The sequence below is a fragment of the Puntigrus tetrazona genome, chromosome 11 (assembly GCF_018831695.1).
Source record: "Puntigrus tetrazona isolate hp1 chromosome 11, ASM1883169v1, whole genome shotgun sequence".
Classification (NCBI taxonomy): Eukaryota; Metazoa; Chordata; class Actinopteri; order Cypriniformes; family Cyprinidae; genus Puntigrus; species Puntigrus tetrazona.
The window spans coordinates 11,373,511-11,398,510 of record NC_056709.1 but is presented as its reverse complement, the minus strand read 5'-3'; the positions used below and the strand labels follow the sequence as shown (position 1 = coordinate 11,398,510).

General features: G+C 38.5%; 5 protein-coding genes and 1 long non-coding RNA gene across 12 annotated transcripts in view; 2 read left to right on the top strand and 4 right to left on the bottom strand.

Annotated features, from left to right (window-relative positions):
* The window catches only part of syngr2b (synaptogyrin 2b), a 7,504-nt gene extending 6,039 nt beyond the window's left edge, over nucleotides 1-1,465 (bottom strand). The window contains exon 1 of the mRNA XM_043252894.1: nucleotides 1,259-1,465. Within this exon, the coding sequence (XP_043108829.1) occupies nucleotides 1,259-1,363 (105 nt within the window). The 5' untranslated portion in view covers nucleotides 1,364-1,465. The remainder of the gene's footprint in view (nucleotides 1-1,258) is intronic.
* Nucleotides 1,466-1,883: 418 nt separating this feature from the next.
* On the bottom strand, nucleotides 1,884-5,618 carry si:dkey-93h22.7 (titin). 4 transcript variants are annotated; one of them, XM_043252890.1, is made up of 9 exons: nucleotides 5,510-5,618; nucleotides 5,402-5,428; nucleotides 4,853-5,158; nucleotides 3,932-4,213; nucleotides 2,828-2,929; nucleotides 2,705-2,729; nucleotides 2,572-2,629; nucleotides 2,337-2,396; nucleotides 1,884-2,247 (listed from the first exon to the last, which is right to left on the bottom strand). In XM_043252890.1, the coding sequence occupies exons 1-9, from the start codon at nucleotides 5,541-5,543 to the stop codon at nucleotides 2,191-2,193; spliced, it is 951 nt and encodes a 316-aa protein (XP_043108825.1). In that variant the 5' UTR covers nucleotides 5,544-5,618; the 3' UTR covers nucleotides 1,884-2,190. The 4 variants fall into 4 exon arrangements, with proteins under 4 accessions (XP_043108825.1, XP_043108826.1, XP_043108828.1 ...); XM_043252891.1 differs by having other exon boundaries at nucleotides 2,337-2,393; XM_043252893.1 differs by lacking the exon at nucleotides 3,932-4,213.
* A 14-nt stretch (nucleotides 5,619-5,632) lies between these two features.
* LOC122354635 lies at nucleotides 5,633-7,361 on the top strand. The gene is made up of 3 exons (XR_006252136.1): nucleotides 5,633-5,765; nucleotides 6,137-6,447; nucleotides 7,225-7,361. It is a non-coding gene; the product is annotated as an uncharacterized LOC122354635 (long non-coding RNA).
* Nucleotides 7,053-14,204, bottom strand: LOC122354629 (Fc receptor-like protein 5). Of its 4 annotated transcripts, none has more exons than XM_043252886.1 (9): nucleotides 14,073-14,204; nucleotides 13,946-13,972; nucleotides 13,065-13,364; nucleotides 11,454-11,747; nucleotides 10,649-10,918; nucleotides 8,594-8,887; nucleotides 8,382-8,516; nucleotides 7,334-7,364; nucleotides 7,053-7,253 (listed from the first exon to the last, which is right to left on the bottom strand). In XM_043252886.1, exons 1-9 carry the CDS (start codon nucleotides 14,104-14,106, stop codon nucleotides 7,184-7,186), a joined length of 1,455 nt encoding a protein of 484 aa, XP_043108821.1. In that variant the 5' UTR covers nucleotides 14,107-14,204; the 3' UTR covers nucleotides 7,053-7,183. The 4 variants fall into 4 exon arrangements, with proteins under 4 accessions (XP_043108821.1, XP_043108822.1, XP_043108823.1 ...); XM_043252887.1 differs by having other exon boundaries at nucleotides 13,065-13,325; XM_043252888.1 differs by lacking the exon at nucleotides 13,946-13,972 and having other exon boundaries at nucleotides 13,065-13,325; nucleotides 14,073-14,147.
* A 275-nt stretch (nucleotides 14,205-14,479) lies between these two features.
* On the bottom strand, nucleotides 14,480-23,204 carry tmc8 (transmembrane channel-like 8). The gene is made up of 16 exons (XM_043252896.1): nucleotides 23,094-23,204; nucleotides 22,167-22,380; nucleotides 21,661-21,809; nucleotides 20,892-21,029; nucleotides 20,762-20,811; nucleotides 20,062-20,201; nucleotides 18,689-18,836; nucleotides 18,459-18,623; nucleotides 18,194-18,345; nucleotides 18,030-18,114; nucleotides 17,741-17,838; nucleotides 17,299-17,485; nucleotides 16,827-16,957; nucleotides 15,953-16,105; nucleotides 15,136-15,214; nucleotides 14,480-15,058 (listed from the first exon to the last, which is right to left on the bottom strand). The coding sequence occupies exons 1-16, from the start codon at nucleotides 23,140-23,142 to the stop codon at nucleotides 14,987-14,989; spliced, it is 2,010 nt and encodes a 669-aa protein (XP_043108831.1). The 5' UTR covers nucleotides 23,143-23,204; the 3' UTR covers nucleotides 14,480-14,986.
* Nucleotides 23,205-24,674: 1,470 nt separating this feature from the next.
* tmc6b (transmembrane channel-like 6b) overlaps nucleotides 24,675-25,000 on the top strand; it is a 20,754-nt gene continuing 20,428 nt past the window's right edge. The window contains exon 1 of the mRNA XM_043252692.1: nucleotides 24,675-24,832. Within this exon, the coding sequence (XP_043108627.1) occupies nucleotides 24,745-24,832 (88 nt within the window). The 5' untranslated portion in view covers nucleotides 24,675-24,744. The remainder of the gene's footprint in view (nucleotides 24,833-25,000) is intronic.

Sequence of the window (25,000 nt, the reverse complement as noted above, 5' to 3'; positions counted from 1 at the left end):
AATATCTTGACGGATTTGCTTCATGTTTAGTCTTCTCCAGGATCATTGGACGTTTTACTGCATGCACCGCCGAGACGCCGATGAGGACACGAACTCATCCTGGTCTCAGATGGTGTTATAAGCGCGATCGTTTCTATGTTTCAAGTGAGCTTGCAGCGAGAGGAAGGCAGACGCACCGAGAGCAGGAAGAGGTCAGAGCCGCACGCCCAAGTGTTTTCATGCAAATGTGTCACAGAGATCAGACGGGCTTCAGAAGCAGCGTCTGACGGACGAGTCGCAGGCCTCTCGTGTTACCGGCCATCTGCCGTGTTTACATGTCAGCGCTGGGACATTCTGTACTTCTCCACTATCACAGACACAACTAACCAACCAACTAACTAACTAACCAGGGACTCGACTAGATAGAGGCACGACCGAACACGCTGCTGCTGTGCAAATGTGCCCGTCCCCGTAAACAAATCTAGACTCGGCTGACAAGGTCACCTGAAGCCGTCTCCTACACCAGGACCAGATATGAATCAGCTCTCAGCGACTCTTTCCTCGGCGTTTACGGAAAGCCCCTTCGTGTCATATGCCCGAACGGCAAAAGTCCCCATGTTTACAGCAAACTCTATCCAGAGAATTCACCTTCGACAGATCGGAGGACGATAGAGTCCACCAAAGATCAATTAAGAGCTACTCAATCTCTGAAAACAGAGGCAGACCATTGATTTCTGTCCTGAAAGTGAAGCATTTTATACATTCACGCTATTGTTGTGTGTTTTTAGCACTTTATGTGACGCAAAGCAGCTTTAAAAAGAGTTTTAATATTGTAAAATGCATTATGAAACTAATTCAGCTCTACAGAAGACAAACGAGTGATTATTCAACTCAATTGAGCCGCTTCAGTTCATCAGCCTTTACGAAAGCAGCTCTCAAAGTCAATAATCTCTGTTTGCTTTTCAAACTTAACCCAGACACGATGCGTCTTTTCCTAACGTTCCGACAACGTTCTGAGAGCGTTCCACTTCATCATTACGAGAACGTTACTTTTTCCGAACGTTCTCAACCAAGCAGTGATGGAGGTTAAACGCGTTTCACTAACATTCATCTGAAACGTTTCCGAAATAATCCGCGCAAGATGCATAAATAATATTTTGAACTATTATTAAATAGTTAAATTGTTATGGAAGGACTTTCGCTTATAGCTTTTGACAGAAACTCACTTTACCCTGACCCTGCTGTCGGTTATTGTCGTAACGGGACACATGCCACTCACCCAGCTGAGGAACCGTATGATAGTTTGAGGCTGTTTGATGAATTTGACGGGATCGAATCCCGCTCCGGCGAGCGAGGCTCCGTACGCCGCACTGTTCGACTCCATCGGTGAAACACACACACACACACTCAAACACACACACGCGCGCGCACACACACAAGCGACAGCTGAAAACACGACACACACACACACACACACCCGGTGCAGCTGCTTCCTCACAGAACGGTGTCAGATTCGCTCTGCTGAACCGGATCTTTTCGATGATTCACATCTTCGAGGCGACCTTTAAAACGATCCGTTCAAAGGAACCGATTCGCTAAAACGATTCAAACTTCTCGACGTCGAGTGAAAATTCGACACGTTTAAGCTCCTACAAAACATTATAGATTAAATTAAGGCAAATTAGTGTTTAATAACGAGGATATTAACATACAACAACTAATAAACATTGAGCGCAGAAAGTTTGTTTTGACATTTTTAAAACGAACATTGCACATTGTTGGCTTTCCCAAAACATATTTTTGTATTTGTAATATTCCCTCCCCAAACCACACACACACGCACTTATTTACATGTTTAAACCACACACGCTTATTGTTCATACAGCTGCATACAAATATTAGAGCATTTTTTATTGACTTTTCACAAATGAAGGCATGCTAAAAGAGGTTTTAGAGGTTTAGCTCACTTCCAGGTACAAATATACAGCGAAGTAGGTACAAACATGCTCTTATTTGACATGAATCTGACAGTGGACACATTGTTGGCCGTCTTTCTTCTGATTGGTCGCAGTCACGTCAACCCATGAGCGCTTGTCTATTGTTTGGTTTTGAATAAACCTTTGTCTGAACAGAATAACATACAACGGCCGGCCTGAGGGAAGGGGAGCAGACGCTTTCAGTTTCAGCGAATCTGATTAAAACCCCCAAGAATTATTCTGAAACGCCGCCTTCGTACTGGACGGTTTCATCCACGGACCGCTCTTCATCCTGTCGAACGGAACAAAACGTTTCAATGTATGGGATGCCTCTAGAACTGTCTAGAAATCAGCCTGGAAATAATAAATCATAACTCCTACCCCAGAGTCGCTCAGTCTGTCGGCTTGGACGACGTCTTCCTCGAAATCCTCCAGCATCTCCAACAAAACAATCACACACAAATGCTCTTTCACCAACAGTAACATAGTAAGCTCCCTATCTAGACAACATGATCCGAAGTCAAGAAATGATGCACACTTTTGCCAAATTTTGCGTAGATAATAGTCATTATATGCTATTCATTCCTAAACGAAGCGATAATGAATGCATCCTCACTAGATAATCTTCCTTCTCCTCTTCTTCTTCGTCCGGTCTCGTTTTTCCGGGTCGTTCACTAAAAAGCGGGACATTAGCTCAACAATGCGTTCGAGTTTAAGCTAGATTTAGGACTGATGAATGCAAAACTCACGGGTATTTTCTTGAATATCTTCTCCCTGGCAACAAGAAACATGTCAGAATAAGAGAGTAGGTTTAAACGCTCAAGGCAGTGACGAACCGCACACGAGAAACGATGAAAAGGCCGTTAACTCACGCAGAACGACTCCGTAAACGCAGCAGGAAATCACGGCGGCGCTCAGCAGAGCGAAAGAGCTGAAGACGACGATCACAACCGACGGAGGGACGGTGTTCGGTGCTGCAGAAACACACACACGGGTCATACACACTCAATACAGGACTTATTCTGGGAGAAATTCTATATGAATATACACACACATAATTCATTTTCATTCAATTCATCCATTTGTGAATAAAATTAAATGTCAAATAAAAATACTAATTAAATCTTATTTTAAATCTGTGTATATATATATATATATATATATATATATATATATATATATATATATATATATATATATATATTATACTTTGTGAATAATTTTCTCCTCTCATTCAGTATTGGTTTCTTAATTCTTTTAAGTTTTTCTTTAAAAGATTCATCATAATCCAGTCACATTTAATAAATTACAGACAATTAAATTGACTCACTGAATTCAAGTATTAATATAATAATTTCAAAATTTTTATTTTTATAATGCTCTTACAATTTTTATTAGTAGTATTATTTATTTAATTATTATTTATTTAATACTTTTATTAGTAGTATTATTTATTTAATTATTAATTATTATTAATTAATAATTATTTTAACTTTATTTATATATATATATATATATATATATATATATATATATATATATATATATATATATATAATTGCATTAATTTTGGCCTGTATAACTAATATAAGAACAAATACAGAGACAGAGAAAGAACAGATTCGTCTGAACTTTTTTCAGCCAAAAAGGGTTTTCTAGACAAGTTAAAGTGACTTTTTGCAAGCTAAATAATCTGCACAATCCCTTGGGCATCATTTCAAATCGCCTTGATTAAAGAATTTTTAGATATTTTGCCTGAAAACAAGACAACAAAATAAACCTAGGCTTGAAAACCCTTTTTTTTGCAGCGTGAAAATTCAGCTTTGCGTCACAGAAATATATTACAGTTTAAAACATCCTCGCCCAGCAAACGCTTCTTTTGAACTGCAATAATATTTCACATTTTTATAGTATTTTCATCAAATAAATGCAGCTTTAGGAGGCTCGTGAAAGCACTGAACGTCTCGTCAGCGCACCTTTGATGTGGACGGTCAGGTTAGCGCTGGACGTGAAGGTGGCCGTATCGTTGTGGTTGGACGCCACACATTTATAATCGCCTGCGTTTTGCTCAGAGACCCTGTGGATGGTCAGAGTGTCTTCATTCCTGTCGTACGGCGTCCGAACCGGAGCGTCGTTCCAGAACCAGTCGTACGAGACGTACGTTCCTCTGCTTTTCTTGCACTGGAGCGTCAAAGTCTGTCCTTCCCACACGCTCCAAAGAGAAAGACGAGAAAGGATGCTCTCCAGCTCCACTGGAACTACAGAAAGACGACCATCATTCAAAGATGATTGTTTTCTGGTATAAATATCTACAAATTCTGAAGCTAAGCTTTGCTTGACAAGTAAAATGATTGAAGATATCGTCTTGTTTTTGGAAAATATTATGTTTTTTTTTTAAATTGAGTAAAAAGATGGAATGGGGTTTGAATTCAGTTTATTTTTTAAGTTTTACTACTTTTTAAGCACAAATAAATGCATCCTGATCATTTTTTTCTTTTGATGTTTATACTAGAAAACAAGACCAAAATATTAAAAGAAGAAAATAATTTTTGCAGCGTGTCATCGTTTCACAAAATACATCGTAAAGCGTGTTTTAACTCTTCTAAAATATGATTAATGAATTAATAAAAAAATCTCTTTTTGATCGAACCTTTAGGCAAAAAGTTGTAGTTTTTTTTTACGCATTTGATGAAGAAAAAACGTCTCAATTTTATTCAGAGAGCAAAAATGTCCATGATAAAAACATGCTTGCGATGTAAATAAATGAGATCTTTCTCACTCTATATCTACAATAATATATGTCCCGCAAGATGAGACTGAAGAAACGAAGGCTCCTGAGGTGTTTTGGAGCCGATAAACCCCTGAACTGTCCATCAGAAGACTGGAGAGACACTCACCGATGACCCTGAAGTCCAGTCCCTTGCTGAACGAGCTCTCGATGTCCGTGTTGTTGTGTCCGCTGACCTTACAGATGATCCGGCCGTCGTGTTTTTGCGTGATGACATGAAAAAAAGTGGCGGGATTTTCGGACAGCGAGGAGTACTCTCCGATCAACCTACCCGGGTCCGACTCGACGTAAAGCTCGTACTGGACGGACAGGTTGACTGGCTTCCCGGGAAGCTCACAGTAGAATTCCACCACCGAGCCGGCTAAAGCAGAAGACGGGCCCGTCAGATCCGGCTCGGCCAGCTTTTCCAGAGCGCCTGTGACAGAGAAGGGTTTAGATGCAGTGCTGCAGTGCAACCACTTCAGTGAGTTTATCCTGAATGACATGCATTGCATTCAAGACCGCAGCGTGTTTAAAGGATCACATACTATATAATTCAACACAAAACGACACGCATTGCATGCAATATATCCATTCATATGCATCCCCTCGAAACCAAAAGCCATGCCGCTCAACATATAATCAGTACTGTCTGTAAAGTATCTAGAAAGTCACTCACCCGTCCTTGGATGCGAAAGCGAGATAGCTGGTGGGAAATAAGAAGCACATGAAAACACTTCAACGAACTCGAGAAAACACCATGGAGAGCGTGAAACGTTTGCTCTACCTGTGAGGATGAGCGCCAGACGCCAGGTTTCCATCCTCGCTGAAGAACCACCAGAGAAAGAGCTCGGTGAAAGCAGGACGAGGACGAAGCGGTCGAGAGCCTCCCCGAGCAGAGCGTGTGTTCAGCACAGATAAGACAGGGACAGGGTGTTTGTCTGACTGGAAATCTCCTCGTTCAAGACGTTCGTTGAAGTTTACACACTTTTATAGCGAGGAGAACATTTTCAGGATGGCTTCGTTAAAAACAGTGCAACTAAGTAAGCAAACTAAACCAAACAGACGAAATTTTCTTAGCAACAGACGCTATTCATATTTTTTATGCCGCTGTAAAAGTTTACAGAGAAAACTCAGAAGCTAGTCTTTTTACTCTTTTATGCTATTTATACAAATTATTTGCAATTATCTACATCACGTGCAGTAATAATTGATGGTATTCAGCGTGAATTATATTTATCATTTAAATGATTAAATAGATTGAGCCTTTCCTACACCTAAATCCTACTCAGTGCTTCATTTCAGCTTTTTCATTATTTGCTAAATTTTAATTGAAAATAAACGATGTGATATGATCTGAAAAGGACGGGAAGAAAGCAGCTCTTACAGCACTTTATATTAAACTTCATTCCAGATTCATCCACTTCTGGTCCGGCGCACATGATGGACAAACACCGCTGTATTTGACAATTATTTCCATTTTATCAACCAGCAATAAAGTCTCTTTTTGGCACTTCATGGAGCGAGTTTAGCCACAGCACAACCTACTGGTGTAAAATTATTAAAAAATCATCAACGGAGGGCTTTTTTAGGTTTTACTCCCCTTATTTCATCAAGCGATCCCAAAATAAATTCTTAAATTTCAGAGCTTTTTGGAGCGAGAACCCTGTAGACTCAACCTTCCCGTTTCCACGGCAACCAAAAAAACAGACTGATCATCAGAAGGTACGTTAAAAGATAAAATACAGCTTACCTAAAACAATCATGTTTTAATAATAAGAGCTTGTAAACAATAACCTCACATCCAGAAACGCTGAGCGTAACTCTATATAATTCAGCTTGAACTCTACAGAGCGGCGTTTTGATGAATACATTCATAATGTCTTTATTATTTCACTTCACAAAGCCCTTTTAACGGTACAGTGTCGATAATGCAAAATGATAATAATTTGAATAAATATTTTTATGACAGCCGCTGTTTAAAAGATTAGATTTCAAGAACCAGTACAACTATGTAATTAAACGTCCTCATGAGAGATGTTTCGTGTCTCCGTCAGGAAAAGCTTTTATTTGTTACGTAAAAGTCTGGAAAGTGGCACAGTAGGGATTGAAATCCAGTCCTTTATTAAGCACACCTGAACCAGCTAACCAGAGGATTACTAGAATCTTCAAGACGTCTCTGCGGTCAAGTCCGGTCCGGTCCGGTCTGGTCTGGTCTGGTCTGGTCTGCTCCAGTCTTGTCTGGTCTGGTCTGGTCCGGTCTGGTCCGGTCTGGTCTGGTCTGGTCTGGTCTGGTCTGGTCCGGTCTGGTCTGCTCCGGTCTGGTCTGGTCTGCTCCAGTCTTGTCTGGTCTGGTCTGGTCTGGTCCGGTCCGGTCCGGTCTGGTCTGGTCTGGTCTGGTCTGGTCTGGTCTGGTCTGGTCCGGTCCGGTCTGGTCTGGTCCGGTCCAGTCCGGTCTAGACTAGGCCTCAAGCTCCACGATGACCGTTTTCATTTCCACAGGTTCAGAGGAAACACCGGCTGCTGGAAATCTTCAGAGACGGACAGAAGAGAGATTAAAAGCGCTCTTTCTGCCCGAAGGAAGCTTCAGAGAGACTGAAACCAGACTCACGTTCTCATCATCTCAGACTGGATCACATCCTCTGACAAAAAGAGAGAGACGAACATGAACGTGACGCTCTGACACAAAACATGCGCAGGGCTTGAAATATGTTGAAATATATAAAAACATCATGGTAACATTTTATTTTATTATTTCGCAAACATTATATTCTCTGAACCATCTGGAGATAGTATTGATATTTGAAAAGTTAGACATGTTTATCTAAAGAGTTCTAGTTCTGCTCAGCTATTTGATCTAAAAAAGCAGTAATATTGTGAAGTATATCTGTTTTCTCTGTGAATGTATTAAAGTGTCATTTATTCATGTATTTTCAGCATCTTTCTTCAGCGTCACATGATCTTCAGAAATCATAATAATATACTGATTTACTGCGTGAGAAACATTTATTGACTGGAAGTGTAAATAATACTGATGTGTTAAGAACATTATTAAAAACAACTCTAAAAATAAAAAACGTTTCCAGAAAAGTAGTTCCAATCCAGTATTAACCTTTAAAAAAGTTAGACAAACATTCAACATTTCAGAAATATTATTCTTGAACGATTTATAAATGATCTTACCACTCGAGGAAATTACTGAAGAGCATATATAAAAACACTTTGGCAATTGCCAATAAAAATTGTTATATTTAATAAAAATATAAAATAAATAAATAAATTATATATATATATATATATATATATATATATATATATATATATATATATATATATACTATATATAATTATATATATATTTAATTGTTATTGTGGTTATTGTTAAAAATGTTTTAGAAAAATGTTCCAGAAATAAATATGAATATATATGAATATATATGAATCTTAATATAAAAAATATATAGTAAAAATTAAATAAAAATAAAAAAAGTTGACGGACATCCAACTAAAATGTTTTGTAAAATGTCATGTTTTGAAAACATTAATTAAAGACCAGATAACCTTGAATGAATGTTCTACTAAAAGCAATTTTCTCATAACAGAGCGTTGCCTGAATGTTTAACAAACGTTCTGTGAACGTTGCGTGTGAGTGGACTCACGGTGACTGTGACGTTTGCAGGCGTCGTTACTCCGCTTGGTGCTCCAGTACACAAAGAACGAGCCTGACACGATCACAGTCGACAGGAACCCGCAGAAAATCAGCGCGATGGCCTCCACCGACATCGCAGCCAAATCTGCGCGAGAACAAACACAACCCTCACCGATTCCTCGTCTCCGTGGAAACCCGACCGGACGTGAAGGAGACGCTCACCTGTCCTCTGGACCAAGACGTCCTCGCTCTCCACCCAGACCGAGCTGAGGTTATAACTGTCCCTCGCCCTGCAGCCGTAGACGCCGGCTCTGACCTCGGTGAGGATCAGGATCTGACCGCCGCCAGCGACCGCGTGAGCGCTGCCCTCCGCTGGAAGAGACGAGCGGTTCAGACTCCAGGAGAACGCTGGGAAGGTTCCTCTGTCTGGGACACATCGGAGCCGGGCGGCTGCCAGCGTCCCGTCGGCGTCGTGGAGATACTGTACCGTGACGCGCACAGCGCCACCTACTGGAACTAACACATGAACCACGTCACCATGCTACAGTCTGTTTAAAGTACAAGTAACATTAATTAAAGGAACAGTCCGTTTGTGAATCCATTCAGCCGGGTCTGCACGCTTTTAGCATAGCTTAGCATAGATCATTGAATCCGATTAGACCGGTAGCATCGCGTTCAAAATCCGTACCATGGCCTGCTGCGGCCATCGATTGGTTATTATGGTTGGATTGTTACGCCGTAGAGTATAGTTCCTAATCATATCGGCCTAGAAAATCGCAACTTTTAATTTTCCGCTGGTCTAACTACAGAAGAGTCAAGTTTTAAATATCAGAACTCTTTAGTCATTTTTGAACGCGATGCTACCGGTCTAATCGGATTCAATGATCTATGCTAAGCTATGCTAAAAGGGCCAGACCCAGAGATCGGCTGAATGGATTCAAAAACGGCAAAACTTGGAGAAGAAAGTCATCGTCTCTCAAATGAAAGTCGACTCAAATGAGTCATTTTTAAAAACGAATCCCAAGTTTGCCGCCAACACGAATCATTAGCATACTGCCCGCCCACTTTTTGTGTCGGTCAGAATGAAAATACAAATTCATCTCTACTGGAGCGTTAACATGTCTGTTTCCATGGTAACGCCGCACACAAAACGGCACTAAAACGCTGCTTTCTCAGCCGTTTGGTAATCGTTGAGCAAATAAAGCAAATATAAATGCACAAAGACAATGAAAGTGCATGCATATCAGCCTGCTGGAAACTCATATACATTCATATTCTTATACAGTGCATATTCTTATATTCATAAGATTTAATGTGTAAGCAGATGAAACACACACACACACACACACACACACACACACACACTGATCAAAATATACCTTCCGGTCAAATGTGTTCAAGAAAATGCAATAAAAATACATCTAAAAACAGCTTTTAAAAACCCACTGCAAATGCTTTACTGAAAGTATGATTCAATAAAAAAACGTGTTTTTTTAAATACTTCACAAAAATTTCACAAACGTCTCGTTAAAATGTCTGCAAAGACATAGGCTTTCAGTAACAAATCACAAAATAATAAAGAAACAACTAACATGATTGAATCGAGTCAATGTTCTTGTCAAACCTGCTTCAATAAACTGTTTTATTTACCACTTTAATATTATATGGTAGATCAAAGTGTCAATAAATCAATAGATAAATGAAACAGATAAACTGAATCAGTGAATAAATCACATTTTATTATTACATTTGAAAACCATGCGAAATGCTAGCGAATAAAAACCAAGCGCTACACTGTATTTAACTCTCCACAGCATTCAGAAAAAGACAGGAATGAAATATAAAGCCTCAGTTATAGCATGTATTATAAACACAGACAAGAACTCATTTATTTGAAAGTCTGTCTTCGCTTCACTCATCCTCAAGCACTTTCAAACCCTTCTCCCGAACACAAAGGAAGGCGTTTTGGTTTGTAATCAGGTCACCATCGACTTCTATAGGGTTTTTTTCCTACTATGGAGGTCAATGGTGACCCAAAACAGTCTGCTTACAAACTCTAGTGATAGAGATTTTGTTTTTTGGGTGAACTAACAGCGTGTGGGAAATACGCTCTAGAAATAAACCTGGGCTCATGTAACTAATGCACGTCATTTATTGCATTATATAAGACGCTTTGGAATCTCAGAGGATAAAAAACACAACTTATTTTGCACAAAGCATGCTATTTTCTTAAAAAATAGCACCCAAATGCTTCAGGAGGTTGTCTCTCGCACTCACCCACGAGTAAACGTACGGGATCAGATATTAGCTGCTGTGTGTCCGTTTGAGCTTGACATCGAGCGGCTCCCAGATCCCGGCCCTCAGAGACGGGCAGAAGGAACCAGGACTCCAGCGAATCCTCTCGCTTGGCCTCCAGCTCCCGGCCGTCCAGCATCAGTCTGAACGTCACGGGCGGAGAGCCTCGCTCAGAACCACAGCTGATGTTAGCCGTCAGCCCGGAGCCGTTAGAGAAGACCGAGAAGGATAACGACGGCGCCGACATGTGCTCTGAAAACCACGAAACATGACAAGAAATGGACAGGACTTCATTGAAATAAATCAGAAATAAAATTAAATATAGTAAAATATTTATAGCAGATTATATTATTATTATTTATTTTATTGTACTTTTATATTATTATTTTACATATTTTACATTAATATTTTATTAATTTTAAAAACACATTTTTAAAATAAAAGTGCATGCTTTTGTTACTTTAAAATATGAAGAATTAAACTATAAAAAAAAATATATATATATATATATATATAAAAAAATATATATATAATATATATATAAATATATATAATATATATATAAATATATAAAAATTTAAATATAAATATTAAACGAAAAGCAAAAATTAGAAAGAAGTTAGTTGCCTGAATGAACTGAGAGCACTAAAATCGCTAACTGGAAATAAACAGAATCTAAATAGAAATAAAAACAAAAAAGGACAAAAGCATGGATATTTAGAGACGATGAAAGTATCTCTTTCTGAAGATGATGGTCTGAGAAAGCGTGCATTAAGTGTTAAGTTACTTTTGACCGTGACGTGGAGGTTTCGGCTGCTGGAGAATCTGGGGTTGACGCTCATCTGGTTTTGAGCCGTGCACGAGTATATCCCAGCATGCACTGCGGTCGCTCGCTCCACCGTGAGAGTGTCTCCAGAGAGCCGGTGGAGCTCGGACGAGGAGGTCACTAGCTGTGCGTCCTGGTACCACGTGAAGGACAGACGTGTCCCCTTCCTGACGAGACAGCGCAGGACCAGCTTCTGTCCTTCATAGATGACCGCTGGATCGGGCTCTGAGCTCAGACGGGCTCCTACCACAGGAACTGACATCCAACACAACCAAACATGATGATAGATCGAAATCAGTCCGTGTTTCACTCGCCTCGAAGCATCCTGGGTGTACATGACTATCTTCTTTCTGACAAATCCAGTCAAAGTTATATTAAAAGTGATCCTCAGAAGGAAACAGTCCAGAAGACATCAAATAAAGCGCATGTATTTATAACACTTATAATCTAACAGTACTTATAACATTTTAAATATGGAGAAAAACATTCAATGTTCAAACACTTTTTATATAACTCCTGCTGGATTTGTCTGAAAGAATAAAAAATAATCTTTAGAAATCTAAATATTTAAATCTGAAATAAAATATGAAAAATAAAAGTCTAATTATTGTAAGAAAACTAATCTGAAATTATTCTCCATAGGTCAAGTTTGGGTCAAAGCATTTAAAATACTAATTAAAAAATAATACTGAACTAATGAACTAAAAAAGTAAACTTAAAATAAATAAAACCTAATCTGGTATTATTTAAAAACATATAGAATAAAATAGGTAAAATGACTAGAGCATGTAAAAAAACCAAAAAAAACATGAAAATTTGAAACTAAATTCAGTGACACCCATCGATTGTATGTCACCGCCCATTAAGCCCCACCCATTGATTCTACCTGTTTAGCTCCGCCCACCAGTTCTACATTGCTGCCAGTTTAGCCACACCCACCAATTGTACATCATCGCAGCCCTTTAAGCCTCACTGACTGATTCTACCCATTTAACTCCGCCCATCGATTCTACATCACTGTGAGTTTAACTCCGCCCATCGATTCTACATAACTGTGAGTTTAGCCCCGCCCATCGATTCTACATAACTGTGGGTTTAGCCCCGCCCATCGATTCTACATAACTGTGTTTAGCCCCGCCCATCGAGTCTACATAACTGTGGGTTTAGCCCCGCCCATCGATTCTACATAATTGTGAGTTTAACTCCGCCCATCGATTCTACGTAACTGTGGGTTTAGCCCCACCCATCGATTCTACATAACTGTGTTTAGCCCCGCCCATCGATTCTACATAACTGTGTTTAGCCCCGCCCATCGATTCTACATAACTGTGGGTTTAGCCCCGCCCATCGATTCTACATAACTGTGGGTTTAGCCCCGCCCATCGATTCTACATCACTGTAGGTTCACACAGGACAAAACAGGACAGAAATAACAATTACAAAATTCTAATTGACAATGTTTTTTGATTGTAAAAATATTGCTAACATTATAAGTGAACTTCAGAGAACAGCACAAAATAAAAATCAGCTCACGACCCTTTTAATGATGTTGATTCGACACGTTTTACTCACTCACTGCATGGAGGTGGATGGAGTTGCTGGTCTGACCCCCGGAGGTCAGTCTGCAGTAGTACTCGCCCGCTGACCCCTCGGTGACCTGTAGGGTGAAGGTGACCTTGACGTTGCTCTCTGCCGCGATGAGATCCCCAGCGTCCTTCAAGAGTTCAAAGGTCAGAGGTGAAGACCAGCCTGGAACCGCACAGTCAAACTGGACCTGAGATCTCACGTAGGCCTCGCTGGGTCCAGACAGAACCGGCTTCAGAAGCAGACCACCTGCACAGAGATCAACCACACCACAAAAAACACGTGCATCTGAAAAAATATGGGTTTCTTGGAATCAGCATAGATATGTTCATTAAAAAAAGTTTCATCAGTTAAAAAGTATGAATAGTCATATATTACTTGTGCATTGATTTGAGTTACTTAAAACCAGGATGTGACGCTGGAGCACGAAACTATTCACACAACACCTGAAACCTGAATAAATCATCTTTCCACTGATCTCTGGTGTGTTATATTTGTCTGAGATACAACCATTAGAACATCTGGAACCTAATATATTGAGAAAATCGCCTTTAAAGTGGTACAAATTAAATTCTTAGCTATGCATGTTACCGATCAGATATTAATCTCTGGTGCAAAATATCTTCACGACTGATGCTGAAAACATTCATGAGCTCCAGGTTCACAGACATCGTGTTCATTGAGAAAGGATCCTGTTAATGGACAGATTCTCGTTCAAAACTCATTACGAATGTTTGACACAACTTGATCATGTACGTCTTAATGCAGACCCTGCGTCGTTCAAAGGGGTTAAAATGAAGAAATGTAGGGCTAAAAACAAAAAAAGCAACAGAAGTTGGATGAGTGAAATGAAGGATAAATAGAAATACCGATTTCCGTCACGGGTTCCAACAAAACTGAAACACAGGAGAATACGGTAAGGGATGCTTCCTGGAAACACTAGGAAATGTAGTAAATTAAGTACTTCATTGATAAAGAAATGTATCAGTAACTCACCGCAGAGTGACAACAGGAGGAAACGGAGGGCCATCGCACGGGCGTTCGGTCGACTACTGACGAGTGTGTGTGTGTGTGTGTGTGTGTGTGTGTGTGTGTGTGTGTGAGAGAGATATCAGCGCCACACGGCTCGTTCTTATCATGTGTTGGTCAGAGATACCGAGAGCCTTCTCACAATCAAACACAAGACTTATCATCAGTAGCTAAACCCATAAACACGTTCATTACTTGAAAATACTGAAATAAATAATAGAGTGTTTTGAAAATTCAGCCTGCGTAACGTTTCTCGTTTTCATTTGAACCCGAACCAAACCTGAAAACTAGACATATAAAAGGATAACATTATTATTAAAATGACTAAAAACATCAAATAAAAGGTAAATCAAATAAATGACCAAACGCTGAAATAGTACATCAGTGATACTTTATTGTGAGAATACACTGAAGAACGACCTGAAATCCACACACTTAAGAAATTAAAGCATAACAAACGAAAATGATTATATTACGAGTAAATAATACTGACCAAGAACTTTAAAACGTAAAAGCATCACACAACTTACATACAGAACTGATAGAGTATGATGAATATAACTAACATTTAACATTCTAACAATAACACAAGTACAGAGCAAGCGTGACTTTCAAAGCTATTATTTGTTTAATATTGACAGCCAATCAAAAAACTTTAAAAGCATTTCAAGTTACAGGCAACAAAACTGCAGCTTGAAGTTATTGTGTATTAATGTGAAAGCAAATATAGCGATTGTTAATGCCTTTATACATGGTCACTGGTATTCAGGTAAACTTTGACCTGAACTCAGAGGTCAGAGGTCATGAGCACATAGAAGAAAGCTCTGAATGAGATGAAATCAGTGCAAATCCCATCTTAATCCCGTTTCCGTGGCGTGACGTTAGCGTGTCCTCTGCTGTCGTCTCATGAACGTCGAGTGCTGCTTCACCAGGAAGCGTTTATCAGAGCTGCACTGTAGAGAAAAGACAGACCACATACAGTCTGAGTTTCACAGAGGGACAGACGTTACGAATATCTGTAAACACTCACCATCACCAGCATGTCCTTCAGTCTCTCGATGGCCTTACGATTGGCTCGTCCACGAGACACGTACGACGTCAGGATCACACTGAAACAGAAAAAAAAACTGCATAAACTACATCCAGTATTTCTTTTTAGCATCATCAATGCGATTAATATCTTGCATTAAAAAGTGTTTTTTAATTTTTGCATTTCTATAAATTGTTAATATAATAGCTTGTTTTTTAAAATTATTTTATTTGCATAGTTTTAGTTTGATTTAACATTTTATTAAACTTTTTGCACAATTTTAGTCATTTTAAATTTCAGTAACATTTTCCACTTGAAGTGTTGCGCTTCCTTCAAATTTTAAGTTCAGTGAACTTGAAATATTAAGTTAACAACTTTGATAATTGAGTTCACTTAACTTATATATATATATATATATATATATATATATATATATATATATATATATATATATATATATATATATATATATATATAAATAAATATATATATATATATATATATATATATATATATATATATATATATATATATATATATATATATATAATATGTAATTTATTTTAGAACTTCAACTAAGCAATAAGAGAAACATTGCCTCTGTATCTCTGTATTATTATAATTTTTTTTTAATTTTTTTTTCCAGTTTTATATCACACCTGGTTAGGTCAAAATTTGCTTTGCTGTCATTTCTGACCATATGGCAACGGTTGAAAGCTAAACTTCGTTCCTTTAGGGGACGTTGGCGTCACATATATAGAAAGTATACTACAACAGAAAAGCATTCAGCACTAGAAGTGCATTCACACACACTTACACTTCAGCCAGTATGAGCGTGAAGGCGAAGGCCTCGGATGAGATGTAGTTGATGGTGGTCTGGACTGATATGGGAAGAGTGTTTATACACACACTGGTCACGTTAAACACCGTCCCGTTGCCTTCAAACGGGCCACAGCCGCCCTGATCAAACCTCCGAGAAGAACGTCATAGGATTTATTAATGCCACATATTATACATAAGAATACATTTTCTTTTATTAAGGCAGCACGTGTTGATTATTCACAGTACATTAGGACACATGTTTTGTATTACAAGCTATGGCATTGTCTAGTTAAATACGCATTAATCTGCGTACATTTCCAGAAAAATGATTCTAAACACTGGATAAAAAGTCTGGTTTGACATATTTGAGTTTTTAGTAGGTTTTTACTGAAGGGATTTGGGATTTCGCCATCAAAAATAAATAAAAATACAGTGTAAAAAGTGTTTTTGTGAATAATGATACGATATACGAACAAACCCCAAAGTAAAAACCTCCAGAAAATAGATGTAAATAAAACTGTAAGGTTTGGTGTAAGTGCTGCTGAAGTGGAGAAAAAACTCAGTTTGTGGAAAAGACTTTAAGCGACTTAGACATGCTTCGTAACTAAAACCAGATAAAGTGTAATCAATTAAATGTGTTTTTCGGATATCTTCCTACCAAGTTATGAAAGTAAAATAAACACTCTGTTATTCAGAAAAACGACAATAGAATATAGAAAACCCTGCAAAGTTTGGTGTGTGTGAGCATTCATCTACGGATGAAAAGTACATTTAAATGTATATCTTGGATGTTTGGGATGAAAGCTAAGTAGCAAAATCCCGGTGCGTGAAAAAACGACTAAACTGTGGATGTTTATGAGCGTCATCACCTGTTGATGTTGACAACTAATGTGACCACAGCCACGAAGAGACCCAACAACAGCATGAAGTGGAAGAGAACGGATGAACTGGCGGTCCTGAACATCCTCTGAGCCGGAGCACAACACCGCACCGCCGTGAACTGAGTCACAAACAGCTTTACTTAACCTCCTAACTCTAGCAATCTCCATTCTAATTCTATTCTTTAAAACAACACGCACTTTATTCATTTGCTAATTGCGATTTATATTCTTTTTATATTTAAAAAAAATGCCTAGCTTGCTGTATTCTTCGTCTAATCCGTTTTCTTTTCATTCTTTCATTTTATAAGGCTATTTTGTTTGCTTCCATCGTCCTCATTGGTGAGATACTTCCGATAAAAGAGTCTGCTCCACGACTAACATTAACTCTACCCTAAAACGTTTTCGCTTATTTTGCTTTGGTTTGAGCTTTCGGTTCAAAAAGTGAAATAAAACATCAAACCTTCTTGACATAGAAGAGGAAAAACAGCCTGATGGCGTTGATGGCCGGCAGCAGAGGGCAGTAAAAGACGCCGACCCACGTGACCGTCTGACTGTTGACCAGGTCCAGAACGTTGAAGGAGATCTCGAACTGCTTCTTGCCTAATAACTTCGCCATCTTTGAAGACGGAAACCTCTCCACCAGTAACCTTTGATGAGATCCGGTCGTTAAGAACAATGGCCTTGTTGCGTTTTCCAATGAGATTAAACGTTTGCTTGTGAAATGTTCGAGACGTAGTGCTCAGCTCACGAAACCTTTCGAAAAAACTTTTGCATTGCGGTAAGAAACTCTGCATACCGTAAAAAAACGTTGCATATTTGTTTCATTGGCGTTCAATCGCCTTAGAGGGGCGTGCATGAATAATGCGTTTAATAAAGCATTAAATAACGTGTAAGTAACTCACGTTCTTGGGTAGGCCACACAAAACGCGGTGAAGAAACACTCCAGGAGGTTAAAGATGGTCAGTTTGTACATCTCCTTCCCAAACTCGTTCTCTTTGCACTGATAGAAACACAAACAAACAGGTAATCCTGTTTAAAAAGAGCATTTCGGGCATGAACATAGTCGTGTTTTTATCTCAAATACATATGGAGTAAGAAAAATAATGCATGTGGAGCAGCTCGGGTTATTTAATAAGAAAGGTACGAAGACCTCGGTGTCTTTGCATACAGCTTTTTCCCGTTTTAACGTACCTTGACTTGTTTTTTGGAGGCCGATGAAGAAGTAATGAAGAAAAACAGATAGATGCTCAAAGACGCCAGCTTTAGGAAGATACTCCTGCACATTGATAAGTACATCAGTTCAACGCCTCAGGAAGGTGTGAGTACAAAACACCTCCGAGCTGGAGCGGCCTGACCTGATCAGTGTGAGGTTCAGCTGAATGGTGAGCGAGTAGTCTTCAAACTCTGAGATCTTGCTGAAGACGTGTGGAAGTACGTAGTTTACCGTCGTCATCGTGATCGGAGGAAGGTACTCCAACATCAGACACACACTCCAGTGATGGACGCACTAAGCAATGAGCAGACGTTCAAGTCAAACACACGTAGTTATCATAAGCCACAACAAATGTGCTTCGGCCACTAGATTGCCTTGCGTTGCTTTATTTGTTTTCATACTGGTACCTCATCTTTGGACATTTGGAGAGCAAAACAGATGAGGGTGAACGAGCCTCCCAGAAAAACGAGCACGATGAAGTTCAGAAGGATCCTCAGGGAGATGAGTTCGATCCAGCGCCTGAGAGATCGCTCCTGGACCTTCTGTTTAAACGTCTGCTCTTCTAGATCCATCTGGAGCAGAGGTCAGAGGTCATCTATAAACTCTCTCTGAGTGTGAGATCGGCGCGGCGCCTTACCTTGAGTTCGTTTCGGATGAAGTTTTGTTTCAGTGACGCTGTTTGAGGGCTCTGGATGCAGAAATCCCAGCCACAGAAAACCTTATAACTCAGGTTGGAGGTGTAGCGGTTTCCTGTGAGCCACGACTGCTTGTAGCCAACCACTGTCCTGAAGGAGAGAAGAAAGAGAAGCGTCTTCTGGTAAATGTTGCGTTCGAAGGTTTTTCATTTCAACGCATCGTCTTAGAAATGTTGTGTTTGCGTGTTAAAACGTTGGCGTACCCCAGGAAGCTTCGAGCTCTCGTAAAATGAGGCTTTCTAAGAAAAACATTATGCTCATCAAAAAAAAATGCATTCGTTTGCAAAACTTTTGAATCGCAAGAGAAATGTTGCATTCACTTTTGAGAAACTTTGCATCAAAATGTTAACGTTTCCAGAGAAAAAAAATGTTTCGCGTTCCACAAGAAGCTTAGCATTAACAGAGAAACCCTTTAAAATCTTTGCATTTCTACGAGAAACTTTGCATTTATTTTGCCAACCTTTGCATATCCTAAGAAACTTCAAATATTCGCACAAAACCTGAGATTTTATGAGATTTTATGTTTTCCCGTTTCAACTATTGCACTTCCTGAGAAACGTGTTGAAGTCTTTGCATTTCCTCAAGAAATCTGCGGTTTTCTCAATAAAATGTTTGCTTTCCGAGAAAAACATGCTCCTTCTCTTCAAAAAAAATTGCATCGGTATGAAAAACGGTTGCATTCCCAGAGAAATATTGTGTGCAATTATAAAACTTTAGCTTTTTTCTGCGCTCTCCCAAAGGATTGCATTAAGACGCAAAACTATGTTTTCTCTCGAAACTTTTCGCGTTTGGTTATTTAAAGGTTGCACTAAGAAATGCTGTGATCTCTTGTTAAATCTTTTGTTCATCCCAAGAAACCTTATGCTCTCTTATGAAACTTTTGCATCTTCAGAAAGCGTTGTGCTCTCCAAAAACCTGCCTTAGTATGCAGAACGTTTGCATTCCCAAAGGAATAATGCATTTGCTCATTTCGGTTCCCTTGAGAAACTTTGCATTAATTCGCTTAATCTTTGTTTACAAAGTTTCTCACAAAGTTTCCCAGAGAAACGCTGCGTTCACTTTTGAACCACAGAAAGTGCATTAAGTCACGGAGAGGACATCTAGCCGTCAAACTCGTTGTCTTTTCTCTCTGCTGCCTCATGTAAGCGCTTCCGTAGCCTGAGGAGAAAAACTCGAGATGAGTTTCTTCCCTCAGGCCATCAGACTCAAACAGCTTCCTGTATTTTAGCTTTAGACGTGCTGCTCAATGAGTGTGTGGTGAAAGAGTACGCCGCTTAGTGGCCAAGAGCTGCAAAACCTTCATTCGTTGAATCACCTGCGGACCACCATGATGATGCTGAGGAAGAGGACAGAGGTCATGCCGAGGAGAAAGAGGATCGGAGTGTTTAGACATTCATAACGAAGAGACCCGTTAGTGAAGAAGCTATGAAACACCGGGGAAGACTCAAGAACACCCTGAAAACACACAGAACAGACCCAGAACACAAGAGAGCGTGTTTAGAGCATGCAGGATGATACGGAGAAGATCACATGTATTTAGATCCGAATGCCTTCAACAATTAAGGTGATAATGTAAGAAATGCCCTTATAAGACAGGGACATTCATTTATATCTGTGCATGTCCAAAAAGAGACACTTTCTGCCATTAAATAAAAAAAGTAAATGCAACTTTTCCTCTCACAAATGAGATTTTTTACTTCATCCATGATGGACCAAAAAATAACTTTGAAAGTAATTGTGCCTTTTCATTTTGCAATTTATTTTACTGTGACATAAAAAGCAAAGGGACAAAAAAGTTGCATGTGAAAATTGCAAGAAAAAAAGTTATGATTGTGGGATTAGAAATCGTAATTACGTTTTTTTGTTTTTTCAAGCTTCCGCATGAATCACAATCAAATGCAGCATTGGACACATGACTTTTGTTGCTCTCTGGTCATAGCGATTGGTTTTTAGTCACATTAAATGAATTTAATCTGAAAGCGGTGGTCGGAGGAAGCCGTAATAAAACAACTTACCGAGCCGACAAAGAAGTCTTTGAACGAGAAGTTCTGGAATCCCAGGGATCCTGAGAGAATGGAGTCATGTTTTTATTGGGGATCAGTGGAGCGTGAGTGCATCATGTGTGGGACGTTCGGCCGCTCTCACCGTGATCCTCTGAGCTCCGTCTGAACACCAGCGACGGCGTCAGCACCGATCCGGTGATAATGAAGCAGTACAGCAGGTTCAGACACAGCAGGTAACGCAGGAACACGAAGTACGCCTTCACCCCGACCCCAAACTGACCTGAGAGACAGAACGCTTGTGATTAATCGCTCTGCTTCACCTGCTTACGACACGCTCATCACACGCTGGCATGCACCTGTCTTTACTTGCGTTTTGAGATATCTGTTTTAAAATAAACCTGGTTGGAAACACCAAGATGCAGTAAATTTAAAAAAGGATAAAGTTGTTTTCGCACACATATTATATACATCTACCCCACAACCCTAATCTTACACACACACACACATACTGTATATGTGTGTATACTGTATATATATATATATATATATATATATATATATATATATATATAGTGTGTGTGTTTTGCATATTAATACCACAAGTTTTATTTTTATTTGACATACTATTTATATGTTTTTTCATGAAAATAATTTATGCAAATTATTGTATATAGTACCAGCAATTATTTATTTATTTATTTATTTATTCATTTATTTATTTATTTATTTATTTATTATTTATTTAATTTAATAATAATAATAATAATTAAAGTTATTTAGGAAGTGGCAATTTTGTTCTCTTTGACTCGTTTTGGATGAAAACAGTACTTTATTCCCAAATGTTGCACGCGTATTCCAATTTAGCTATTTTTCTAATTCATAACTTTAAATAGGAAAATAGACGCTGTCACCTTCAATCTTATAGAGCGTGTGTCTCCACGGCAACAGTGCCGATATGGCCCCGCCCACATGCTCCTTTAAGCGCTGCTTTGTTTTGTTCTGGCTCCGCCTCCACGAGTCCCAGTGGCCAATGCTGTGTCTCTGCAGGTGCTGCTGCTCTCTGATTGGCACAAAATGCTAAAATGCTGAAACTCAACGCTAGATGTTTTTTTAATTTAGTATATATATATATATATATATATATATATATATATATATATATATATATATATATATATTATATTAAATAAAAAGGCAAAAATATAATAAATTTTTTTAATCTCCCCAGTATTGAGCAAGCAATATATATGTATGCTATAATTATGGCAAAGCTGCCAAATAAATAAATCAATACAAAACCAGTTCCCCACAGTATTAATTTTCATGTTAACTTCAATTCCTTTGCATCGGCCTACATATAGTTAGATTCTCAAAAACGAGCAGCTAGCGAGGCTGTGAACAAGCTGGTTGTCCTCACCGGACGTCTCTCTTGTCCTGCAGACAGACGGGCAGATCTCGGAGCGGGACGCTGGGGTCCCAGGACACTCTGTCCAGCAGACTCTGCTCCTTCCGGTCGGCGATGGTTTCCGCGTGAAGCCGTCGATGAGCCTGAGAGCTCGGCAGCAGACCGAATATCTCCGTCTGGTAATATTCGCACGAGTCGCTGGACAGATCGGAGCCCCAGCTCTCAGCTGCGTGAACGGACATGAACAAAATAAAGCTGCGATCAGAGCCGACCTCTGATGACCTTTGGCCCACGAGAGCGGCAAAAAAACATTTTTATTTTAGCGTTAACATTTATTTGTAGCATAAAAAGCAGCACAAAATGTAGCTGTCTTACTGTTGTTCATAAATGTAATAAACGCTGCAAAATAAATAGAGATAGATTTAATGCAACATTCACTTTTTTACAAAGACTTTTACAAAAGAAGAACCGATTTCAGTTCCCTGAAGAACCTTTCAGTGATGCATTTTTTAATTATTATTACTTTATTAGTCTGAAGAACATTTTTAAGCAGGTCTTTTAAGACACCTTTCCTATACATTTGTATTGTTTCTTGCACAAAACGTCTTGTGTAACACTCCTTTTGTTCAATGCATTTTTTATGGAACCTTTAACCTTTTTTTGCAAAGCATTATATGAAGTTTAGATGCTCTCAAACTCGTTTACAAAGACTCTGCATTCAAGTTTTGGCTTATAAAAAGCAGTTTTACTGATGAAGCAAGCAAAAAAGCAAAAGCCAAGAGTTGTGATGTATTTCTAAAAACAAGCTACAGGAAGAGGAAGAGGACTCCGGCTCTAAGTCATCGTGCACAGATAACTGATTTAGGCGTAAGAAGCCAGCTGATCAGTGATGAAGATCTAATCTGTCTCAATCACTCATAAAAGCAGGTGTTTGTTTACCTGACATCAGTCTGTGGAAGTCTGCTCTCCCGTCTTCTTTCTCCATCATGTGTCTTACACACACACACACACACACACACACACACTTCTCTTCAGCGCTTCTGTGTGTGAGTTTGCAGGAAGTCATGTGATGAACGAGGGGGTGTCGCATCAGAATGTGAGAATATGAGTTCTGTGTGGCTCTTGATGAGCAGGATGAGAACAGACATCACGTTCACACACTCATCCATGATTATAGAATTACATGCACGTCAAAATTCAGTTCATTTCCCTCCCGGTCTGTTTTTATTTTATTAACCTGACAATACAAAAAGGTACATTTAATGGAAAATACACATTCACAGTTTTTTGCCATCCTTCTTTTTTCTTTCCTTTTAATTATTCGTTTTATTTTTGTGTTTTATTTCAGCTTTCAGTTAAAGTTGATGCTATTTTACTTCTAATTAGTGCTGTCGCATCCAAAAATAATTATTTGTTTTATAACAAATTTTATTAAATATATACATGCATGTGTTTGTATATATATATATATATATATATATATATATATATATATATATATATATATATATATATGTATATATACATACTAAATATACAAATATACACAGCACACACAATATATATTATATACATTTTATTTCGGAAGCTATTAATCGCGATTAATTATTTTAACACTACTTCTAATCTTTTTGATTTTTGTTTTCAACAAGACAATAAATAATAGCATTTTCAATGAAAAATTGCTCTCTAAAATTATACCCATTCCAAAAAAAAAGCAAAAGTTTTTGTTTGTTTCTTCAATTATTTGCGCTTGACTTACATTTAGTTTTATTTTACTTTTAATAATTTTTATTGGAATTTATCAAGACAATAAATAATAAATATCCTTGTTTGCATGACTGATTATTTTATCTTTGCGTTTTTATTTAACTACGTTTTGTTTAATTTCTAATAATTATAATTTCATTTATTAATTTGGTTATTTGTTCATTTGTGGCCTTTGCTTCGTACACATACTCACCAACACAATTAAAACACTTTCTATAATCCACACACTATAATCCGTGATTATAAGCATTTAAAAAAAATACTTTATAGTGAATATGACAACAAAAAGCTATTTCTTCTATATATTTAATTCGACGTTTCATGCATTTGGCAGATGCTTTTATGCAAAACAAATAAAAGTGCATGCAAAGTCTACTTTTGATCCGTTCATTTCCTAAAAATCGAATCCATGACCGCGGTGTTGCAAAAAGCTTATCACCTACATTTTCTCAGCCTTAAATATATCTTGCTTTTTATTAACGTTCAGATTTTTACATTGAATTTCAAGACGGGAATTCTAAGAAAGAGCATGGGATCATTACAATCTCTTAACGCAGCAAAACTAACAAACAAGCATCGTTTTGGCCATCGCAAGCTATTACTGTAAGTGATATGCTGCAATATTATAGTGGTTTGTGGTTGATTTTGGAAAAGCTGCTTGATGTCATTAGTAAAGAGTCTCATGTCACACAAGCGATCTTGAGCAATGAAACAAACCACATTCTGTAGAAGAGCTGTTTCAAGCATCCTCTCTCTGTCAAGCTGAGAATCGACTTCCTCCGTCCGCTTCGACGGCCTGCAATCTCCGACAGAGAGATGGATGAGTAAAAACAACACAGGCCACAAAAAAGCATTGGGGACAAGGACTGTATTCTTTCGGACTAACTCTGAACGGAAGCAGAAAGCAGGTAGAGCCGTGTTTTATATTCACTCAGATTGACTAACTTCATGATGCACAAGGAAGTGTTATATTGCACCATACACCAATGGAAAGCTGATTTATTCAGTTTTCAGATGAGTTTAAATACCAATTTTACACTTTTAAATTTTACAAATGCACACCTTTGAAGATAGTT

Coding starts and splice junctions, on each gene's coding strand:
- si:dkey-93h22.7 (XM_043252890.1), bottom strand. CDS start 5,543: ATGGAAACCTGGCGTCTGGCGCTCATCCTCACAG. Junction 5,429..5,509: donor TCTGGCGCTCATCCTCACAG/GTAGAGCAAACG, acceptor ATTTCCCACCAG/CTATCTCGCTTTCGCATCCA. Junction 2,930..3,931: donor CCTGACCGTCCACATCAAAG/GTGCGCTGACGA, acceptor GTGTTTCTGCAG/CACCGAACACCGTCCCTCCG.
- LOC122354629 (XM_043252886.1), bottom strand. CDS start 14,106: ATGGCCCTCCGTTTCCTCCTGTTGTCACTCTGCG. Junction 10,919..11,453: donor CCTCCACGTCACGGTCAAAA/GTAACTTAACAC, acceptor CGTGGTTTTCAG/AGCACATGTCGGCGCCGTCG. Junction 7,365..8,381: donor CTGCAAACGTCACAGTCACC/GTGAGTCCACTC, acceptor TCTTTTTGTCAG/AGGATGTGATCCAGTCTGAG.
- tmc8 (XM_043252896.1), bottom strand. CDS start 23,142: ATGATGGAGAAAGAAGACGGGAGAGCAGACTTCCACAGACTGATGTCA. Junction 18,346..18,458: donor TCCAAATGTCCAAAGATGAG/GTACCAGTATGA, acceptor CTCATTGCTTAG/TGCGTCCATCACTGGAGTGT. Junction 17,486..17,740: donor TGTGTGGCCTACCCAAGAAC/GTGAGTTACTTA, acceptor ATCTCATCAAAG/GTTACTGGTGGAGAGGTTTC.